This window comes from Schistocerca cancellata, chromosome 4 (assembly GCF_023864275.1).
Source record: "Schistocerca cancellata isolate TAMUIC-IGC-003103 chromosome 4, iqSchCanc2.1, whole genome shotgun sequence".
In the NCBI taxonomy this organism is placed as follows: domain Eukaryota; kingdom Metazoa; phylum Arthropoda; class Insecta; order Orthoptera; family Acrididae; genus Schistocerca; species Schistocerca cancellata.
The window spans coordinates 349,010,545-349,031,781 of record NC_064629.1 but is presented as its reverse complement, the minus strand read 5'-3'; the positions used below and the strand labels follow the sequence as shown (position 1 = coordinate 349,031,781).

General features: G+C 39.5%; 1 protein-coding gene across 2 annotated transcripts in view; it reads right to left on the bottom strand.

Moving 5' to 3' along the window:
- The window catches only part of LOC126184610 (constitutive coactivator of peroxisome proliferator-activated receptor gamma-like), a 521,164-nt gene that overhangs the window by 370,646 nt on the left and 129,281 nt on the right, over positions 1–21,237 (bottom strand). For both annotated transcript variants that reach the window (XM_049927063.1, XM_049927064.1), the window contains one exon: positions 11,840–12,053. In XM_049927063.1, coding sequence (XP_049783020.1) covers positions 11,840–12,053 — 214 coding nt within the window. The remainder of the gene's footprint in view (positions 1–11,839; positions 12,054–21,237) is intronic.

The following is a 21,237-nucleotide window of genomic DNA, read 5'->3' as shown; positions in this document are numbered from 1 at the left end:
TTGTAAGATTCTCCAATGTGAATGATTTCTTGAAATCGAAATTTAAAGTTTTGGCTTTTGTTTTGCCATGTTCAACTGCCACACCAGACTGGTCAACAAGGGACTGAATGGAAGCCTTAGACCTGCTTAGCAGTTTTACATATGACCAGAATTTTCTTGAGTTCTCTGCCAGATCTTTTGTTTAGGTGTGACTGTGGTAGTTGTTGTATGCTTCATACATAGTTCTTTTCACTTGTCATCATTTATGCATTCCCTTTTGAACCAAGAGTGCAACACACACTGCTTCCTCAGCATCTGACAAATTTTCTTACTAAACCATGGTGGTCTTTTCCATCTTTTATCCACTTACTAGGCACATAACTTTCCAGATGTCAATTTACAGTCTGCTTACACTTTGCCCATAATTCCTCTGCATCCATCTTACTGGAATTAAGTGATGCCAATTCATGTCTAAGTAAGATGTTAGTAACTACTTACCTGCTCTATCTAGCAGAAACACTCTCTTAGCCTTATTGACTGGTTTATTAACTTTTGTAATCATAGCTGCTATAATGACATCATGAGTGCTAATCCCCATTTCTATACTGACATGGTCGATAAGGTCCAGCCTATTTGGAGATACAAGGTCTGCGAAATTTCCACTGCCTGTGGGCTGCTGAGCTAGCTGCTCAAGACAATTTTCAGAAAATATAATCAAAAGTATTTAACACACCTACCTGTCTGTACCCCCTGCCATGAATCCACAGACATCCCAGTCTATATTTGGCAAGATAAAGTCACCTCAACTGGTGCTGCAAGATCTGGGTACTTACATGCTTTTGATTGTAGATTTCTTTGAATGACTCAAAACTGTCACAGCAGAATCAGGTGGCTGGTAAAAACATCTGACAATTAACTGGGTTTCACCTACACCTGTTATACGCCACCAGATGACTTCACTGTCACACTCAACTTCAACAGAGACTATATTTGTATCAACTGCACTGAACACTGCCCCTCCTATGGCCTCTAGCCTGTCTTTCTGATATACGTTCCACAACTTGCTAAATATCTCAGATCTTTCCACATCGGGTTTCAGCCAGTTCTCAGTCCCAAGAATAATTTGAACATGAGAACTTTCCTGGAAGGCAGTAAATTTGGGAAGTTTATTATGAATACTTGGGCAGTTTACTGATAAAACTGAGACAGTCGAACTGTCTTTATTCTGAACACCGTTTGACTTTCCTTGCTGCATATTGACTGACGAGTGTCCATCAAAGGACTTTAAACTACTGCCTAGCCTAAAAAAATCCTCATGTGTACGCCACAAGTAATGTGCTACCCAAGTAGCTGCTTCCTTTGTGTGGTGCACCCCTGACCTGTCAAGGGAAGTTCTACAAACCTGCACACAATAATGCAGGCCCATAAATCTGCAGCCAAGACTGTCACAGAGTAGACAAAGCCTTTGATTGAGAACTTCTACTCGGCTCCAAACCAAAGGACCCCAATCAACTCTGGGAATGAAGCTGCAAATTGCAAGCTCTGCTTGCGCACTGTGCGCGAGGTCAGCAGGCTGTCACCACCTCTGCCAACTGCCTGTACAAACTGATGATCGCCTCAGAATCCACGCGACAGGCATCGTCGGTGCCAACGTGAGCCACAACATGCAGACAACTGCACGCTCAATAGGTCGAGGCTAGGCCACCTACACATCTCAGATGCGGCTCCTTCACAGACATACCGAGTGCACATTGGCTTTCTCTCCAGGCCTGAACGCTATCTGCCTAAGGGGCTCCATAATGCGCTTAACACTGGAGCCCCCAATAACTAGTAGACCCCACCCCCCATGTACCTGCTCAGATCCAGCTGAAGGAATGGCCACCTGTCCACTTACAGGCTGAATGGGTGAGGCCAGGCAGCCAGTCTCCACATTGGCCCTCCACCTCGAGCAACGCAAAATCATTACCACCCACCACTTATCCTCCTGTGAGGGCAGATCAACCACATTGGGTGCATTAGGAGGTGTCTCAGAAGCAGAGCCCATGGGCAAAACAAGCAACACCTGAGATGTCCCATGCAATGTGCCAGATTCTCTGCCACTGCTACACCCTGAGGCAGCAACCTGCAGCCAAAATCACATTCAGCTGAACTCCTCCTGTGTCCACACAAAGTATGCACATATCCTAGCCATCCTAGCAAGACTAACTGACAAAGTGAACTACAAAAGCAGACAATCCTTGATATGTAACTTGTTAGCCTCTCAATGTGTCACCAATGGATGCTGATGTGTTAATGACCTTGTAGCTGGGTTTGCAGTGAGCAACTATTGTGCTACACACAGAATGAATTTACACATATGAAAACATGAGATTAAACCTCTTAAACAGAGAAACACACATAAAATTTAATAAATATTCTCTGTGGAAGTACAGAAAAAGACAAAAACTTAACTTGCCAGTCTGTAGTCGTATATCAGCCAAGAGCTGGAGCCTGAGTGGCGTACTAAATTAACAGACAGCTGCTTTCAAAACAAAACAAATGAGCACCTACGGTGTTACAGACTGAATTGATACCTGTAGCCATTGTTCATCCTGTCACCTACGGCCTGTTGTCTACCACTGTTGCCTCGGCACTAGTATTGGATAGTGCCATTTTGCCATGAACCGTATACTTTAACGACGGCAGCACACAAACAGTTTACAAACAAAAGCTGTTTCAGAAATGCTTCCAGCCTTGGCCCTAAAGCCAATGATCATGTCCTTTTGGGTGTCAGATAAATCTGCTTCATTTCCGCATTACAACAACAACTGCACTGTTTTCCACATTCCCTCGACACACTTTATATACCCTTCACTGCTCGTGCTACCACCTGCCATCTGTGAGATATTATTGCACAAACATAGGTGGTGATCACATTACTGTGATGACCGTGTTTAAGGAACAGGGACTGAGTACGAATTGCAATTTAAAATGTTTGTGAATGCAAAGTAACATAGACTCTCTAATCAGGTATGTTATAATGTGTTTTATCCCCAGTTTGGAAGTGAGGAACCAGGAATTGAGGAAATCTGGTCAGTCTCTAGTGGAAATAATGCAAATAGGTCAACCCTATGGAACTGTTGATGCAGCTCTGTGTTTCTTCATGGTCAAAGAGTATATCGTGGCAGTCAGATCTCCACAACAGTTATGCTGAACATTACACCACCTCTTTATTTCCTTTGCCATGCATGCAGCAGATGCAACCATCAGCACAGCATGTGCCACTATCCAGGCAGAACACGCCACAGGTGCAGCAAAAAAGGACACTTGCAAAAGGTATGTTGTAATGGCTCCAGTGCAGATATGCTCCCAACCTATGGAAGTGTACCATGTGAGTGATAAATCTATGGAAGTCCTGATTTCTCAGGATGCAATCCAGCAAATGTACTTAGATTTGTTCAGTGAGAAACACTCTGTAAAATTACTCTTGGACAATGGTGGTTGTGTGTCCTTGCTAAACCAATCTACATACTTAAGTTCAGATTATCCAACTGTGCAGGCAGTCGAGACAAATCATTGGGTCTATGAGCTTCATTAAGTGCCCTCACTACAAAACTTCCAGTTTTATTCACTTACGACCAGTTAAATTCTCTTGTGGTAGCTGATCCCAAAGAGAAAGTGATTTGGGACAAACTCTTCCCACACTTTCAAATGAAACAGAGCATGCCATGGAATCTGAAGGTCATTGCACCACCTTAAACAGGCTCTTTGACAGATATACTGCAATCTTCGCATCTAGATTATGGAAGACAACAGATCTCAAAGCTCATACCACTCTTAAAGTGACAGCTACCCAACACTTCTTCAAAGTCCATCCAGTGCCCTGGGCTCTAAAGAAGGCTCTTAACACAGAATTGTATTAAGTCACTCATGAGGGTGAAATATTGTCTGTCTCCCATAGTCTATCACCCACATTGCTGCTAACACTACACAAAACCAGTGGTTCTTTAACACTTCGTGGTGACTTCAAAATGACAACAAATGCATGACATGATGTGGAATCTTATGCTCTACAGACCCCAATATGAACTCAGCTCTTTTCCAGTAAAGCTGACATCACAAAGACATATTTTCATAACTCCTCGGATACAGCATCAAGGGCTTACCGAGTGCTAAATATGCCATACTGCCTTTACCATTATAATTGGTTACCTTTTGGTATCCCTCCAGCCCCTGTCACATATCAGCATTTTGTAGATAACTTGCTGTAACATATTCCCAAATGTGCAGCATACCTTGGCGAAATACTGGTTCAGCTGTGACTCTATCACTGTCACAGTCTCAAGCTTTTGTTCCAAAGGTTGGTGGGAAAAGTATTCAAATTCAACCTGCATAAATGTTCTTTCATTCAGTCCTGACTCACATAATTGGCATTCAAAGAGTTGATAAAACAGATTTGCATCAGTGGAGGACTAAGTCATGGCTATCAACCATATGGAAGTGATGTCTAACATCTTACCTTATGCACCCTGTGGTTATCTAGCAACATAAAGGGCTACCCCACTTGAAGCCCACAGTCCTTGACAACCGTCTTAGGTGATAGTTGACTATGTCACTTGGCTGAATTTCTATAAGTTATTTGAACATTGTATACACTACAATACAATATGGGGTAAATTAAAACCAACATAAAAATTAATGATGTCAGAACTGATCACATGAAACAATTTCGTTATCTTGGTAGTATGGTCACTGAGGGCAATAGATGCTTAATGTAAGTGAAGAGAAGAACTGCACTGGTACAACAGGCATTTATAACTAAGAAAACATTTTAACCAGCAAACATTTGAATATAAATGTCAGAAAATATTTTGCAAATTCATTTGTATCGAGTAAACAGTTATATGGAAGTGAAAGCTGGACTCGGGGTAAACAGAGGTGGAAACAACTTGGAACTGCTGAAATGAGGATATGGTGGACAATGACAAGAGCAAGCTGGACTGAAATAAAAACCAACCTGAAAATCTTAAGGGAAGTAAATGAAGAGAGGAGATTATTAAAGTAAAGAGAAAAATAAAATTTACTGGATGTGTCATCAGACATAAAACCTTCATCATTAAAATTCCTGAAGGGACAGTGCTGGGAAAGAAAGGAGGCGGATGGTCTAGGATGAAGTATTTGGAAGACACTGAGAAGAGGATAGGATGTTGCAGTTATGTGGAAACAAAACGAACAACCAATGACAGATGAGAGTAATTGCACTGACAAGGCATTAGCCTTTAGAATATCAATCAGCTAATTTCAAAGTGTGTATACTTCTTTTACATCCTGTAGTTAGGAGCATGTATCTTAAGCAATTTCAAGTGGTACAACAACATAAAACTAATTGTAAGAGAAGCTGATGTCAGATAGAGATTAACTTGAGGTGTTCTCGGAAAATATTATTCACTTATTATAAGGGCAGCTTACACAACCCTAATTCAACAAATCCCTGATTACTGCTCAGCATTCAGGAATTTTGCACAGTTTTAATTGTGGAGATACAGATAATTCACAGAACAGTTCATTTTGTAAAAAGTTTGTTTCATGAGCACAAGGACATCAAAAGGAGATAATTCAACTCCAGAGGTAGATGAAACAGGAGAGGGATTTTGCTTCATAAAGAAATTTATTGTTAAAATTCCAAGAATGTATGCTCCATAAAGACCAAGCAACATGATACCTATCCCAGACGTATCTTTTGCAATAACCATGATGGTACAATCAGAAAACTCTGAGCTTGTGCAAGAGGCTTAGCAACAGTTGTACTTTCTTGCACCATTTGTGAATGAAACAGGCAAGGAAAAAAAGGGAGGGAGGGATGATGTATAAACATGACTCTGCCACATACAATAAGGTATCTTGCTAAGTGTAAATATAAATGTCAATTTAAATTATTATTGAAACTTATTATTGTTTTTCTGTGGTAAGCCCACAGGTGAAAAATGTTTTGAAATTGCTGCACTGCATAGTTGGTCTTATGTTTATTCTGTACTAGCCAATGTGAATTTCAGTTTTTGTTTGTTTATGAACACCCAATCTGATTGATTACTGTGTATCACGGAACATTTTTTTCTTTGTGTATTCACTTCTTCCAACATATTTCCACATTTTTGTGCAGCCTTGAAATTTTACTTGTACATGACAAGCTCATGCATAGTCACAGACAATTTTGAAATAAAAAGTGTCTATATAATTTTATTGCTTCACGATAATTTGGAAAAATGGTTTTGAAGCTACTTTTACTTCACCACAATAGCATTTTTCATAAGGTAAGCACGATAAGATGTAGTTAATTTGCATTTTCATGTGAATTTTAATATTACTGGTAGATTATATACTTTTATGTCCCTATAAAACAAGCTACACAAGAAATCAACACATAGCTAACTTTACCATCCCTGTGTCAAAATTTTCATACAATGGCATTAGCAGTCACTATGTTTATCACCTTCATATATAATGTAAATAATAAAATAGGCAGTTCCAGATAAAATCTTATTATATAAGTTTCAATCAGTGTAAGTTCTCCACAGTTTCATCTACAAAAGTCCAAATTTAATGGTCTACCTGCTTTTCTGTTGTACGTACGTTGTACAGTATTCACTTGGTTTTTTGTACACACTATTCATGGACACTTGCACATCAACAACTAACTTTATTCTTGGCAAGTGAGATCAGTAGTATGAGCTGAAGATTATTAATGGTACAGAATATTTGCCCAGTGGTCATATAGTTCAAAGCATTCTATTGCAAAAATAGTTCTGAACATAATTGCTGTTACTGGCACACCACAAAGTGAAATAAACTGTTATTGAGCTCCCATTGATGTATACTTTTTTAACATACAGACAAAATGCATTATAAAACATTTACAGAAGAATTGGTCTTGAATGCTGGACTTGGCACTTACACTGCATACTGTTTACTAAATATACCATTAGCATACACAGCAAATGTTAGCTCAAATGGAAGTGAACACTTCCTTTATGAACTGCTAAATCATACAGTGTTGCCAGGTTGCACAAATTCCTGGCCTTAGAATTTCAAGTTTATCATCACATTAACAGACAGTTCAGAATTATTACAGTAGTTTCAGTGATGATTTGGTAGCCAGGCTCTTTAGTCGGAGCCTTTATGTCAGTGGTGCTAGACAACAGACTTCATGGATCCCTTAGACAGTAGACACATCAGAATATTGCAAGATAAAACATTTATCTGAGTTAATAGGTATGACATTTTAGCTTTGCCATTTTCTCAGAAACTATGACAATGTTTTCAGTGCAGAATATAGTGTTGTTTACCTTTCTGTTGTTGTGGCATCCTGGATAGTGTCTGTGGCTATAGACAGCCAGATGTTACTGTCATTTTTTACTGACAGAGTCAGCAGTTACATTACTGTAAATTTACTCTGCTGCACATCACTGCAGCTACAGTTCTCAAGTACTGCAGCTATCTTCAATTACCTTTGTCTATGTCCCAGAATGAATATTTAAGTGGGATTTTCTGAGGCTAAGGTGAACAATGCACGAGTGGCAGCACAGTGAGTGATGTTAATTGTCTTCTTCCTATGAACTGTATACAGCATGCTCTGAGATTTTAAAGTACTGTTATTTCTTCTTTCTAATAAAAAAGAAGACACCCCTTCTTCCAATGATTGGTTTTGCAAACAGGGGAAACATACGTTTGGGAAAGGACTTGGTATAAATGGTTGTTGCATAGATAATTTCTCTCACCGGCAACTTTGCACTTACACACTGCAGCAATGTGCATAAATGGCTGGAACACATACATATTTGACTAATTCAAATATGCTAAGTATTAGCCTCATTCTTTATTAAATGGAAAAAATAAAAAAAAACTTTGTTAATGTCTTTTTTTAACAGCAGCAGCCAATTGTACCTCTCTGTGTGCATAGGATTTGCTCCCCATTATTACTTATAGCTCAGTGTTTTTATGCTTTTATGCCAGCAGGCACCATACCCTAAAACAAACACACACACACACACACACACACACACACACACACACACACACACACACACAAAGTAGTGACCTAAGCATTAGCATTTACTCATGTATCAGTAATGTAGAAAGCAAGACTAGAATTTATCATTCTTTCGATAACCAGATGGTTCGAGATTGTATTACTAATCAGCTGTCATAAAACAATGCCACTAATCTATTTGTTTGGATTACCAGAAAAAATAAATGCTTGAAATATTTCAAATCACTGCCTAAAATTAGCAATTAATATAACTAGTAAGTAACTTCTACATCATCTTGGTATCAAAAGAAACAAATTAGCATCTCTCACTCATTACTGTTCAGCAGGTATCCAATAAAAGAACTGCTTCAGGAAAGTACTGGTGCACTACTGCATTTTTCTTTCTATATAGATATCCCAATGGAAGTTCACAAACAGAATTTTTTAGTTTTAAATTATTCACCACTGACCAGATCTATTGCCCCCTATACAATCTCAAGATCTGACATTAGTTGCATACAACAAAAAAATACTGTATTAGTTTAAGGAAAGTCATTAAAGTGCCCAGAAGTATGCACGTCCTGACAGAAATAAATACTGCAGATAACAAGATTAAAACTATTAGCTACATTGTCAAACAGGAGACAAGACAGCCAGTCAGAGTACAGGATTCCACAACAATTAAACTAGATGACAATGGTGTGATTGATAATTCAAAAGTTGTAAATTTTTTAACTATCACTTTCTAAATGTAGCAGCAAATGTAAGATTAAATAGTTCAGCTGAAGAAGCAAGAGAATATATTGAAAACATCATTCCACAAAACTTTAAGTAACTAGAAGTAGCACCAACATTGTTCACTGAAATTAATAGTTATAAAAACCCTAAAAAACAAAAGCTCATGTGGGGTTGATGGAAGTTCAAACAAAATTCTGAAAAGCTGTTCCAACTTAATAATTAATGTCCTTAGTGATATGTGCAATGCACCACTGGCACAGGGAATTTTTCCAGGCAGGTTAAAATATGTAATTGTTACATCATTCCACAAGAAAGGTTACAAGACAGACTTAATCAATTATCATTCAATTTCCTTGCCAATATCTTTTTAAACAATATTCAAAAAATTAAGATGCTCAAAAGTAGTCGCACACTTAACTGGAAAAAATTTATTAGCGTTTCACAGCTTGGATCCCAGAAATGTTGCTCAACTAAGAAAGATATTTATACATTCACTCATCATACAGTACAAGCCTTACATAATAATTTTTTTGCCAGTTGGTGTTTATTGTGATCTTTTCAAGGCATCTGATTGTGTGCATCATGTTTATCTCTTAGAAGAACTTGGGTTTTACGGAATAGATGGCCTTACACACAGTTGGTTTAAATCACTCAACAAACACATTACCAAAACTTGTTCTGAGTAATTGAGGCAATGTCGGAAAGGTAAGAAAATTTTAGCGACAAAAAAAAAGGGGGAGGGGGGGAGTCCAACAGGGTTCAATTTTAGATCCACTCCTATTCCTTATACAAACATTTTAACATTTTACATCACCCCAGTTCCCAGAACTCCAGATAGACATTGACTGTGGATACTGTATCACAGACACAGTGCCTTTGACTGTTCAGAGATGTCACTAAACCCGCCCAAAGACGTAAACAACCAAGCATGAGCAGTGCCTATTAGATGGAGGGGTCCGACAGCCGGTCAGTTCCAGTAATTCCACCAGGAAGGAGATGCATGGCTCGTGTTGTCTGTTGTTCAACCATGCCTAGACAGTCAATACTGCAGTTTGATTGCATCCTCATTGTTACTTTGTGCCAGGAATGGCTCTCAACAAAGGAAGTGTCCAGGCATCTCGGAGTGAACCAAAGCAATGTTGCTTGAACATGGAGGAGATACAGAGAGACAGGAATTGTCGATGACATGGCTCGCTCAGGTTACCCAAGGGCTACTACTGCAGTGGATGACTGCTACCTATGGATTATGCCTTGAGGGAACCCTGACAGCAACACCACCAAGTTGAACGTCAGGTTATGACTCAAACTGTGTGCAATAGACTGCATGATGCACAACTTCACTCACATTGTCCATTGTGAGGCCTATCTTCGCAATCACAACACCATGCAGTGTAGTACAGATGGGCCCAACAACATGCCGAATGGACTCCTCAGGATTAGCATCACATTCTCTTCACTGACGAGTGTTGCATATGCCTTCGACCACACAATCGTCGGAGATGTGTTTGGAGGCAACTCGGTCAGGCTGAACGCCTTAGACACACTGTCCAGCGATTGCAGCAAGGTGGAGGTTCCCTGATGTTTTGGGGTGGCATTATGTGGGGGCGATGTACACCGCTGGTGGTCATGGAAGGCGCTGTATTGGCTGTACGAAACATGAATGCCTTATAACGACCAACAGTGCAACCATATCGGCAGCATATTGGTGAGGCATTCATCTTCATGGATGACAATTCGTGCCCCAATCATGCACATCTTGTGAATTACTTCCTTCAGGATAATGACATTGCTCGACTAAAGTGGCCAGCAAGTTCTCCTGATATGAACCTTACCTGGGATAGATTGAAAATATCTGTTTATGGACGACATGATCCACCAACCATCTGAGGGATCTATGCCAAATCGCTGTTGAGGAGTGGGACAATATGGACCAACAGTGCCTTGATAAACTTGTGGATAGTATGCCACTACAAATACAGGCTTGCGTCAATGCAAGAGGATGTGCTACTAGGTATTAGAGGTACAGGTGTGTGTACAGAAGTAGTAATACCAACAACAGATGTAGCACATGAGCATGAGTCAGAGTACAATGCTCCAGATTTTTGGATGTACAGACTGATGAAAACTTGAACTGGAAGAAGCATATTACTGAGCTTCTCCCGAAATTCAGCTTCACAACTTTTTCTCTTTGTAATGTTGCTAATCTTGGAAACAAACATATCAACCTCCTGATAAGTCTTGCAATTTCCACTCAATAATGTGGTAACTCATCACTTAGAAAGAAAATATTGATTGCACAAAAGTGAGCCGTAAGAATAATATGTCATTTTCACCCATGGATGTCATGGATGTGCCTCTTCAAGAAGCTAGGAATTTTAATTGCACTGTCACAATACACATATTCACTAATGAAATTCATCATAAATAATCAATTACAATTTTAGAAGAACCGCGATGTCCACATCTACAACACTAGATGGAAAAATGATATTAATTACCCACTGTTAAAACTGTCAGTGGCTCAGAAAGGAGTTCAGTATGCAACAACTAAAAGTTTTGATCATTTGTCCAATAACATAATATGTCTGCCAGGTAGTAGAGCAAGTTTTAAATGTAATTTAAAATAATTTCTCCTTGACAGTTCCTTAATACTAATAATAGCAATAGCAACAGGAAGTATAGCTGGATGAGTATGATTCAAAATAATGTGTTTATTAATGTTAACACCAATCATGTATACACATCCTGTCAACTGATGCATTCCACATCATTTCAATAAAATAATCATTCAAATGATGCATGGAATATATAACTACCTAACTAACCGACCCAGAGGTTGTTTGACAATCTAGAGAACCTTTCTGTTCCATCCACCAAAAACATTCAGCATTTGCCTTTTAAGCCCAACATTACACTGTCCTCATGGGTGTAGACATCATACATAAGGTTTTTAAATCTGTGACACATGCTAGTTGCCTAACCATTTAATTCCAATTTTTCATTTAAAACATGGGGAGTATTCTGAATATACTCCTTAATTCAGTTCATTTTGTATATGTTCAGCATTGGAGCTTGATAAGAACCAGATACAATCCATTGAAAAATACTATAACTGACCTGTTATTGGTATGTCTGGGTGTGGCAGGTAGCTCCAAATACTTTCAGCCAAAACATCACTCATACTTGGATCATGTAAAAGTTCAAAACATATCAGTCGGAGCAAAATGTAAATGGTGTCTCCCATTGGAATACTCCTTATATAGTTGGCAATGTTGAGTGCGATGTTCTTGTACCAGTACATCCCTCGGCTGCTAATGCTTTCATGATATTCCTGTAGGGAGATAACAAGAGGAGAAGAGAATAAGTAAAACATTTAACTTTTGCATATGCAATTCCAGAAACAACAATCTAGAATAAAATGGCACACATATAAAAATACAGTACTGGGCAAATAACATGAAATAAAAAAGAGAAATCTTAAACTTTTATTGGATTAATTACAAATGATCCAGTGTGTTATAAACGACTAATGATCAAACACGAGGTATGTTTCAAGTTAACAATGTGGATCTGATTGCGAGTTATAAAGAGGCTGAATTTTATTCTCCAGTGTTCCCCAATATTATTATTCCATATGTTAGTGAGCTACAGTTCCATCTGAGCAGATCTCTCAAAGTGAAAGTGACAGCATTCCGGCTGATAAAATAAGTATTCAAGTAGCAAAAATTCCTCTAAGGTGACACATAAATTCATTCATTCACACATAGTGTTCCAAAAACCCAATTTTGAAAGAGAGCCTTCAGTGATGTTGGAGGAGCTTATGAGTGCTCAATGCTGAGGTTATCAGTGCTCAGTGCTGTAGAATGAGTCGAGTTATACATTAAGTGTGACAGAAAATCGTGAAGTGCCCTATAATAACTTCACAAATACCATCACATCCAAAAGAGATACAAGTAAGACAAATTTTCACATAGGTAGCCTACACCAATATATTTTCACACTGGTGTTGTACTGCAAAGAACTATGTCAACAAATCAAAATAAGCACCAGATTAAACCAAACATAATAATTACTATGTATACCATGGATCCACACCATTCAAAACTGTCATTCAAAAACAAAAATGACAGTAATTCAGCACTGAAGAATACCTTTGAAGTATAGAACAATAAATTAGGAATGTCAATAATAATGTAAATGCATTAGGTTGTGTGAAACCTGGTGCTTGCATGAATCAATTCTTATTTACAAAAAGTGATATTTCTCCTAACACAATGAAAGATGAGCATATTGTGATCTGTGTTGCTAAAAATTATGTTTCACATAATTAAGCTTTGAATATTGTTAATGCCTTAAGAAAGCCTCAACACTTACTGAAAGATACCCATTGTTCTTCACATTCCCGAAAGGTATGATTTAATTCAATTTTCATGTGTTAACAGGGCAGTAAGAACAATGTGGTATCTTCACAGGCATGACATTGTCACATCAGTACACATTCAGCATGGATGTTACATGGACCAACAATGGCTCAGTAACAGCTGGGGAACAGAACTCTGTGAGAGGGAAACAAAATCATTACGCAAGTCGATCTACAGGAAGCACAGTGTCTGAACGGTGCTGAAAAGATCATGGGCATAACTCAGCACACAACTGATGTGGGTGGCTAATAGCTACACCCTTGGCACAATACATGGCACCATACACTACATCAAGTCTGTAATGGTTGAAATCCAAGTAGGCACTAGACCACTTGGTCTTCTGCTGCCCGCCAGTAAACATTTCTGCCATTGGTTCCGCCCATATTATGCGTCATGTGCGACCTCCATGGCAGGTTTCCAGATTATCCCGCTGCACTAACCATGCCAGATTATCTACCTCCATCATGATGTCTGCTGGTGGGGATACTAAAACCTGAACCAACCACTAAAGGTTGGCAGCCATGCAGCTAGGCGAGCGGGCAAGTTTTGGTGTTCTTGTGAAGATAAGTCATTTTAGATTATAACAACATTTATTTTAGTACTGATTACATGGTAAATATGTGTATTAGAGTGCTTTTTAAGCACACCATTAAAGTTTTCAATTTTCTTTATGTAATATAGCAGAAAATGTGAAAAGATCATACAGTTGGGTTATAGTTGTATTATCAGTTTACATTTTGCCGCAGTAAATCTACAGAATTTCATTTAATTGTTCTTTGCTCTCTCTAGCAATTTAACTGTAGTGTACCTCTTCATTATTTAAGTCACATTTCCAAAAAGTAGTGTGAAGTTTAAGTTGTTGTTTCAGAAACTTTGCACTATTGTTTTTGTTTACATACAATTTGCGTATAGGCCAAATTTGTGGAATCATATTCTCATGTTTATCTGTAATTTAACTGACTTATTCTTAATAAATTATTATGTTTATCATGAGTGAAAAGTGTTTGACGTGCCATAGAATTGTTAGGTTGGGGCTTTGGTGTGACGACTGCTGTAGTTTTTTCCATGTGCGTGATTGTAGTGGCTTGGGAGGAGGGGAAGTAAATGAGACTCATCAGTGTTTTTGTAGGATATGTAGCAGAGATAGGAAGATACTAGAACAGGAGGTGAAAATTTCCACCCTTCAGGCTGAGTTAGACAAAGCCAGGGGAGATCTTGACAGGTTAAGGAGGGAGAAGGATAAACAGAGGTCGGAAGTGGCAATAGGCAACAAGAGGAAGAGGCCCTGAACTTTGTCTGACAGCTTCGTGGTGAATGTGGAAAATAGATTTGACCTGTTGCTTCAGTTAGAAGCTGGTGAGCCTCAAGCAGTTGCAGGTGTAGACAGGGCACAACCAACTTTCAGCAGCAAATTGAAAAGTAAGAATATAGGGAAATCAGTAAAGAGAAAGAAAGTGTTCTTGTTAGGTAGTTCCCGTGGAAGAGGTGTTGGCCAACTTTCACACAATTAACTAGGATCAGAATACCAGGTCACCAATTTTTTTTAACCCTAGTGCTGGTCTGGAGCAGGTGACAGATGATTTAGAATCACTTTGCAAAGATTTCACTCAGGAAGACACCATGGTTATAGTGGGTGGGCCTGGTATTAGTATTGACAGAGATCGTGGGTACAGTATAGAGTGTGACCTGGCAAAGAGTGCATCAGCATCGAAGCATAGTAGTGTTGAGTTTTTATCTGTTCTTGGCTGCCATGACCAACCTCATTTGAACTCTTCTCTCAGGAGAGTTAATTTGGAGTTGGATCGGCTGCTTATGTCAGGTGCAGGGTCACACATTGGTGTGGTTCCTGTTGACTCTCAATAGGTGGGATTATACTAGGCATGGCCTTCACCTCAACAGGAAGGGGAAGGGTAAAGTGGCTGGGGAAAATAGCAGGAAAGTTAAAGGGAGGAGGCACTGTCATGAGTGATAAAATACCAGTGGTTATAGGGTTCAGAAAACACCATTTTTTAGGGTTGTGACAAAAGAAAGAAACCAAGTTTTAAGACAGGTTAGGATTGAGAAACCAAAAAACATAATTATAGCTTATTACATCAGCATAAACAGCTGTTGGTTAAGAATTTTCAACAATCAGCAGCAATTTCAGCTCTACCCCATTTTAACTCAGTCAATATGAAAAGTCAGCTATCTTTATTGCATCAAAATATTCGAGGACTGAGAAATAAAATTAATGAATTAATTATCTGCAAAGCTGAATCAGGGTCCTCAAACCAAGCTAACATAATCTGCCCCTCTGAACATCATGTCACCACTGGTATAGAACTTTTAAGTGTTACAGGATTTAGGTTAGCATCTCACTTTTGTAGAGCAGAAGTAGAGAAAGGAGAAGTTGCCACATTCATCAGGAACTGTCATAAATTTAACAACAAAGACACTCATAAATTTTGGACTAGAATAGCATATGGAAACATGTGCAACAGAAGTAGAATTTGATAAAAATCTTTCATAATATTAAGAGTATATTGAGCACCTGCAGGTAACTTTAATCTGTTTATAAAGCTCATTGAAGCTGTACTGGCCCATTTGGCAACAAAAACAAAGAAATAGTCGTTGCTGGTGACTTCAACATGTATTTCCCTGAAGACTCTCCCAATAAGAACTTATCTGAGTTAGTGATACTTTCATTCAACTTAATTCCCTCTGTAACCCTTTCGGACCTGATACACACAATTGTGTGGGTGCGGTTTATTTGCGTTGCAGCATCATTTTATTCCACTATGCAGCTGAGTTCCAAGTCACACGAGTATGCAGGAATTGCTGTTTCGTATATAACTCGATTTATATCAATATCTCATTATAGACGCGAGATATTGTGTCTTAATCTTTGGTAATTTTCAAGATGGCAGGTCGGAAGCATGTCTGTCGAGGTAAATGTTTATTGTGCTTTATTTATTGTGTTTTGACATTTGGAAAAATGTGTTTGAGATTCCGAAAGGTACAGAAGTAAATAAAATTATGTCTGCCACAATTATTTGAATACTTTCATAGCTACAATGAGTGTAACATCCACACGCACAATTGTGCGTGTTGGGGCTATTTTACCGGCATATGGTCGTTTTCGGTCGATGTTTGTGGTTACGATTCGGAACAGATTACGGAAAAGGCAAGTCATTTTACTGTTGTATTTAAGCATTATTTTCACAGTTCATTTGTTTGTTTCAATTTAGGGCTTACTGATGAGGAAATTCTAGACATTTTAGATGACTCTGAAGTGGAAGTCTTCAGTAGTGATGACGAATTGCTAGATACAACTGCGACTCTTCCAACAATCAAACCTAGACTTGGAGAAAGCTCTGAATCTTCTGTCAACGAGGAAAATTGTAACAATGCTTCTGCAACAATACAACCAGTTGCTCCAGAAGTTCAGGACAATTTTCCCAGTCAACACAGTAGAAAGAATTCTAAAAAAACAGTGGAAACACATCATCGTTTGTCCACTTGGAGAAAAAGACCATTCACCTCCAAAATTTTTGTACACTCAGAGAGTGAGGTAGGACAGGAAACTATAACTCCAATGAGCAATTTCAGTGAGTACTACCCAAATTTTTTTCAGTTAGCATCTGACTGCACTAACAGTTACTACTTTTTGAAGAAACGGAAGTTGCTTCATACAAATCCTCAAGAGATAAAAACGCCTGTATGGCATGCATGTACTTATGGGATGCATTAGATATCCTCATACACATGTGTACTGGCAGAAGTCATTGCGTATGCCAACTATTCCAGATTGTATGCCTAGAGACAAGTTCTTCACTCTCAGAACAGCACTGCATGTTGTGGACACTAACAACATTCCATGTGACTCAGAAACTAATAGATTGTGGAAAGTACAACCTGCAATTAACATTGTACGCAGTGCTTGTTTGAGACTTCCACACCACTCTGAAAATGATTATTCCACTGATGAGCAAATGGTACCATTTACTGGACGCTGCACATTGTCTCAGTATGTTCCAAACAAACCGCGCCCTTTGGGAATTAAAAACTTTGTTTTGGCAACAACGAAAGGTTTAGTACTTGATTTTGAATTTTATCAAGGTAAATAAACTCCTCTGCCAGATGTTAGCCTTGGTCTTGGGCCATCTGTAATACTTCGCCTTGCTCAAACATTACCTCAAGGTGCAAGACTATATTTTGACAGATATTTTACAGCTTTGCCATTATTGCAACAGTTACTTGACCTAGGGCTGGAAGGAACAGGAACCATAACAAAAAACAGAGTGAAACCAGTTCACCTGACAGAAGAAAAAAGACTGAAGAGAGCAGATAGGGAAGAATTCTGCAGGGACAATGATAAAATAGTCTTTGTGGTGTCACCGCCAGACACCACACTTGTTAGGTGGTAGCCTTTAAATCGGCCACGGTCCGTTAGTATATGTCGGACCCATGTGTTGCCACTATCAGTGATTGCAGACTGAGCGCCGCCACACGGCAGGTCTAGAGAGACATCCTAGCACTCGCCCCAGTGCTACAACCGACTTCGCTAGCGATGGTTCACTGACAAAATATGCTCTCATTTGCCGAGACGATAGTTAGCATAGCCTTCAGCTACGTCATTTGCTACGACCTAGCCAGGCGCCATTACCAGTTACTATTGATGCTGTAAAACATGTACCGTCAAGAGCGACGTTCACCATTTATGGATTAAAGTTAAGTATTCCACCTGCTACGTCAGTTTTTTCTAAAGTCTAATTTCCTTGTCCTGTTCCAGACCTCACGCCAGCCTGCATGAGCTAAAACGCGTGCCTTTCGGCTTCCTCTAGTATACCGGGTTGGCTCTCTTGCCAATCCACAACATTTGGCGACGAGGCCAACCCGCGTTCTGTAATGGCTTCGCCACCATCTCCAGATGCACTGTCCGAATTTTATCGCTTACAGAATCAGCAAACGCAGGCCTTACAGGATGCCCTTGGACAGCTCGTCCAGGGTCAACGTGCAATGCAAAACGATGCGGCAGCCGCGACTCCACCGCTAATGCAGCAACAACACGCAGTTGCACCAACTTTTCGTCCTTTTGATGCTGCACTGGAAAGCTGGACGGAGTGGTCACACCAATTTGGATTCCATTTCGCCGCGTACAGAATTCAAGGCAACGAGCGACAGTCTTTTTTATTGTCCTCCATTGGGGGTGCACACATACCGTGTGATAGTAAAATTATTTTTCCGACGCGACGTAGCAACTCTGTCCTATGACGAAATTTTGTCTGCATTAGATGCATATTTCAAAGAATCAGTCAATGTAGTTGCGAAAAGGTATACCTTCTTTCGTACAAAACGTATGGCAGGTCAGACTAATTGGGAGTGGGTTGCAACCTTGCAAGGCCTTACTAGGGATTGTGCTTTTGAGTGTCAATGTGGACTCCATTATTCAGATACTATGGTGCATGATGCAATTGCACAGAACGTTTCTTATGTTCGTATAAGGGAACAGATTTTGAAACTAGTCAATCCCTCCCTTCAACAAGTGATGGACATAATGGATCGGCAGGACACACTTGACTTTGCTCAGGAATCATTTGCAACTTTGCCACCCGTGTGTCAGGTTAACCAGCCCGCCGGGCGAGCTGCACGGAACAGTAAACAGCCCTAGCGCACGGCCGCGCCAAAGCCGCCTGGCTCTCAGCCACGTGTACTGCGCCGGCAAGCAAATGCAGTGCTAAAATCACGCCCGCGGTGTGCTACTAGACATTCGCGTGAGAATTGCCCGTCACGCCAAGCTATTTGCTTTTACTGTAATAAAAAAGGACATGTTCAAAGTGTTTGCCAGAAAAAGCTCAGATCAGAAGCTCAAAACCATTCCAGGCCCTTTGCTTCACACCGGAATCAGAATCGAACCAAGGATACTCAGGCTCGCGAAACTTCGCCCATGGAAATTCATATAGTTCATGCCACTCCGCCCAGTGCCACTCTCTCTAACAGTGACTGTGTTCATCCCACAAACAGTGTGCATCGACATCGCAGGAACTCCCGTCAAGTAGCAAGTGATTTTGTACCAGTGTCAGTTCACGCTGCACGAGACAGTCGCTCTTGTCGTCAGTAGGATAATTAACTTCTTGTGGACTTGGACATTAACGGTAAAGTGATACCGTTCCAGCTCGATACCGGGGCTGAAGTATCACTGATCAATCAAGACACTTACAAACTGCTGGGCACACCTCCGTTGCATACCGCAAGTGTTAAGAACCTATTTAGGTCAAGAGATCCTTGTGTTAGGACAGTGCAGCCTACTTGCAACATACAAGGGACAAACAAAACTTGTGTCATTTTATGTCCTTAATTCTTCTTTTGCAGTGAACTTGTTTGGTTTCGATTTATTTCAGTTGTTTAACTTGTCTATAATAAATCAGGTCCTATCAGTGAACCAGACTGTATGTTCAGACAGTGTTTCTCGTCTCTGTGAAGAATTTGCAGACATTTCTGCACCGGGCCTCCGTTGCGCTAAGAACTATAAAGCACATTTGGAACTCAAAGTAAATGCGCAACCAAAATTTTTCAGAGCGCGCAATGTTCCCCACACATTGTGTGATGAGGTCGCAAAAACATTACACGAGTTGGAATCACAAGGTGTAATTGAACGTGTGCAGGCTTCTCTCTGGGCATCACCCTCAGTAATTTGCAAAAACCTTCTGGAAAATTGAGACTTTGTGTGGACTTCAAGGCAACAGTGAATCCACAACTAGTGACTGCAACTTTTCCTTTACCCTGCGCGGAAGATCTTTTTGACAAACTGTGCCTGGGTAAATATTTTTCGAAGTTGGACCTAGCAGATGCATACTTGCAAATACCGGTGGATGAAGAATCCCAGCACATTTTGGTGGTTAACACGCATCTTGGTTTGTATCGATTCAAACGACTGCCATTCGGGGGTGCATCCGCCCCTGCATTGTTTCAGCAATATCTAAAAACTGTTTGTGCATTGGTCAATACTGCAGCAAACTATCTGGACGATATTGTGATCTCCGGAAAGACGGAAGAAGAACATTTACCCAATCTCAGAACATTATTTCAGGTCTTACGACAAAATGGTCTTCGCTTGCGGAAGGACAAATGTGTGTTGCCCAAGGCAACCCAAGGCATACATCCCAGTCCCGAGCACCTCCGTGCCATACAAGACTTGCCTTCGCTGCAGAATTTGAAGCAGCTACAGAGTGTGCTGGGAAAAATCAACTATTATCATAAATATATCCCACACGCCTCTTCCATTTCAGCTCCGCTTCTTATTATATTAACTGAATACATTGAAAGATTCCGTCTTTTTAACAGTTTACCTTCTACAAGAGTTAAGCTGAATTATTTGCTTAAATCATGAAATTAACAAATATTGTTATGCAAACTGTTAATTACTTTGGAATTAATTAAGGTCTGTTTTTGATAACATGTTTTTGAATAGAGCCAAATAAATACTTTAAGATTACTAATATTTCATATTACAAAAGTTTATAACGAGTACAGAACTTATATTTGTTTATACATCAACAGTATAATTTACGTTACAAAACAATTACTGATTCCACCCTATAAAAAAAGATACTAACTAGGAATAGCTGAAATAACTTAGAAAATCACTTACATACATAAAACTAAGCACAAAATTAGATCTGATGTTATATTCTTTAAAACTGAGGGCCAACCTTTCTCTTACACGAAAATGCAGATTATACTCATGTATGCTAATAGTAAATAGTTAAAAGTAACAAAACAAATTTAAGGAGGCAGACGTCAAAACAAGAGGGAAATTAAAAATATCCCAGCTTGTTTCGTCACACCTTTCAGCCCATGACATGCAGTTCCTTCTGTTAAATCTTAATACTGAACAGGATATAAAATCTGTTAAATCTGAACTCAAGAGGGTAACTAATTAGACCAATTAGCCAAAAATGAATTAAGGATGCTCCTCAGAGACATTCACTGCAGTGATGTTTACAGTGATCATGGCATGAATGAAAAATATAACATTTTTGCTAATAAAGTGCTTACCTTATTTGAACAGTTTTCCCCCAAAACTAACCAATGTTAGATCAAAGTCTACAAAGA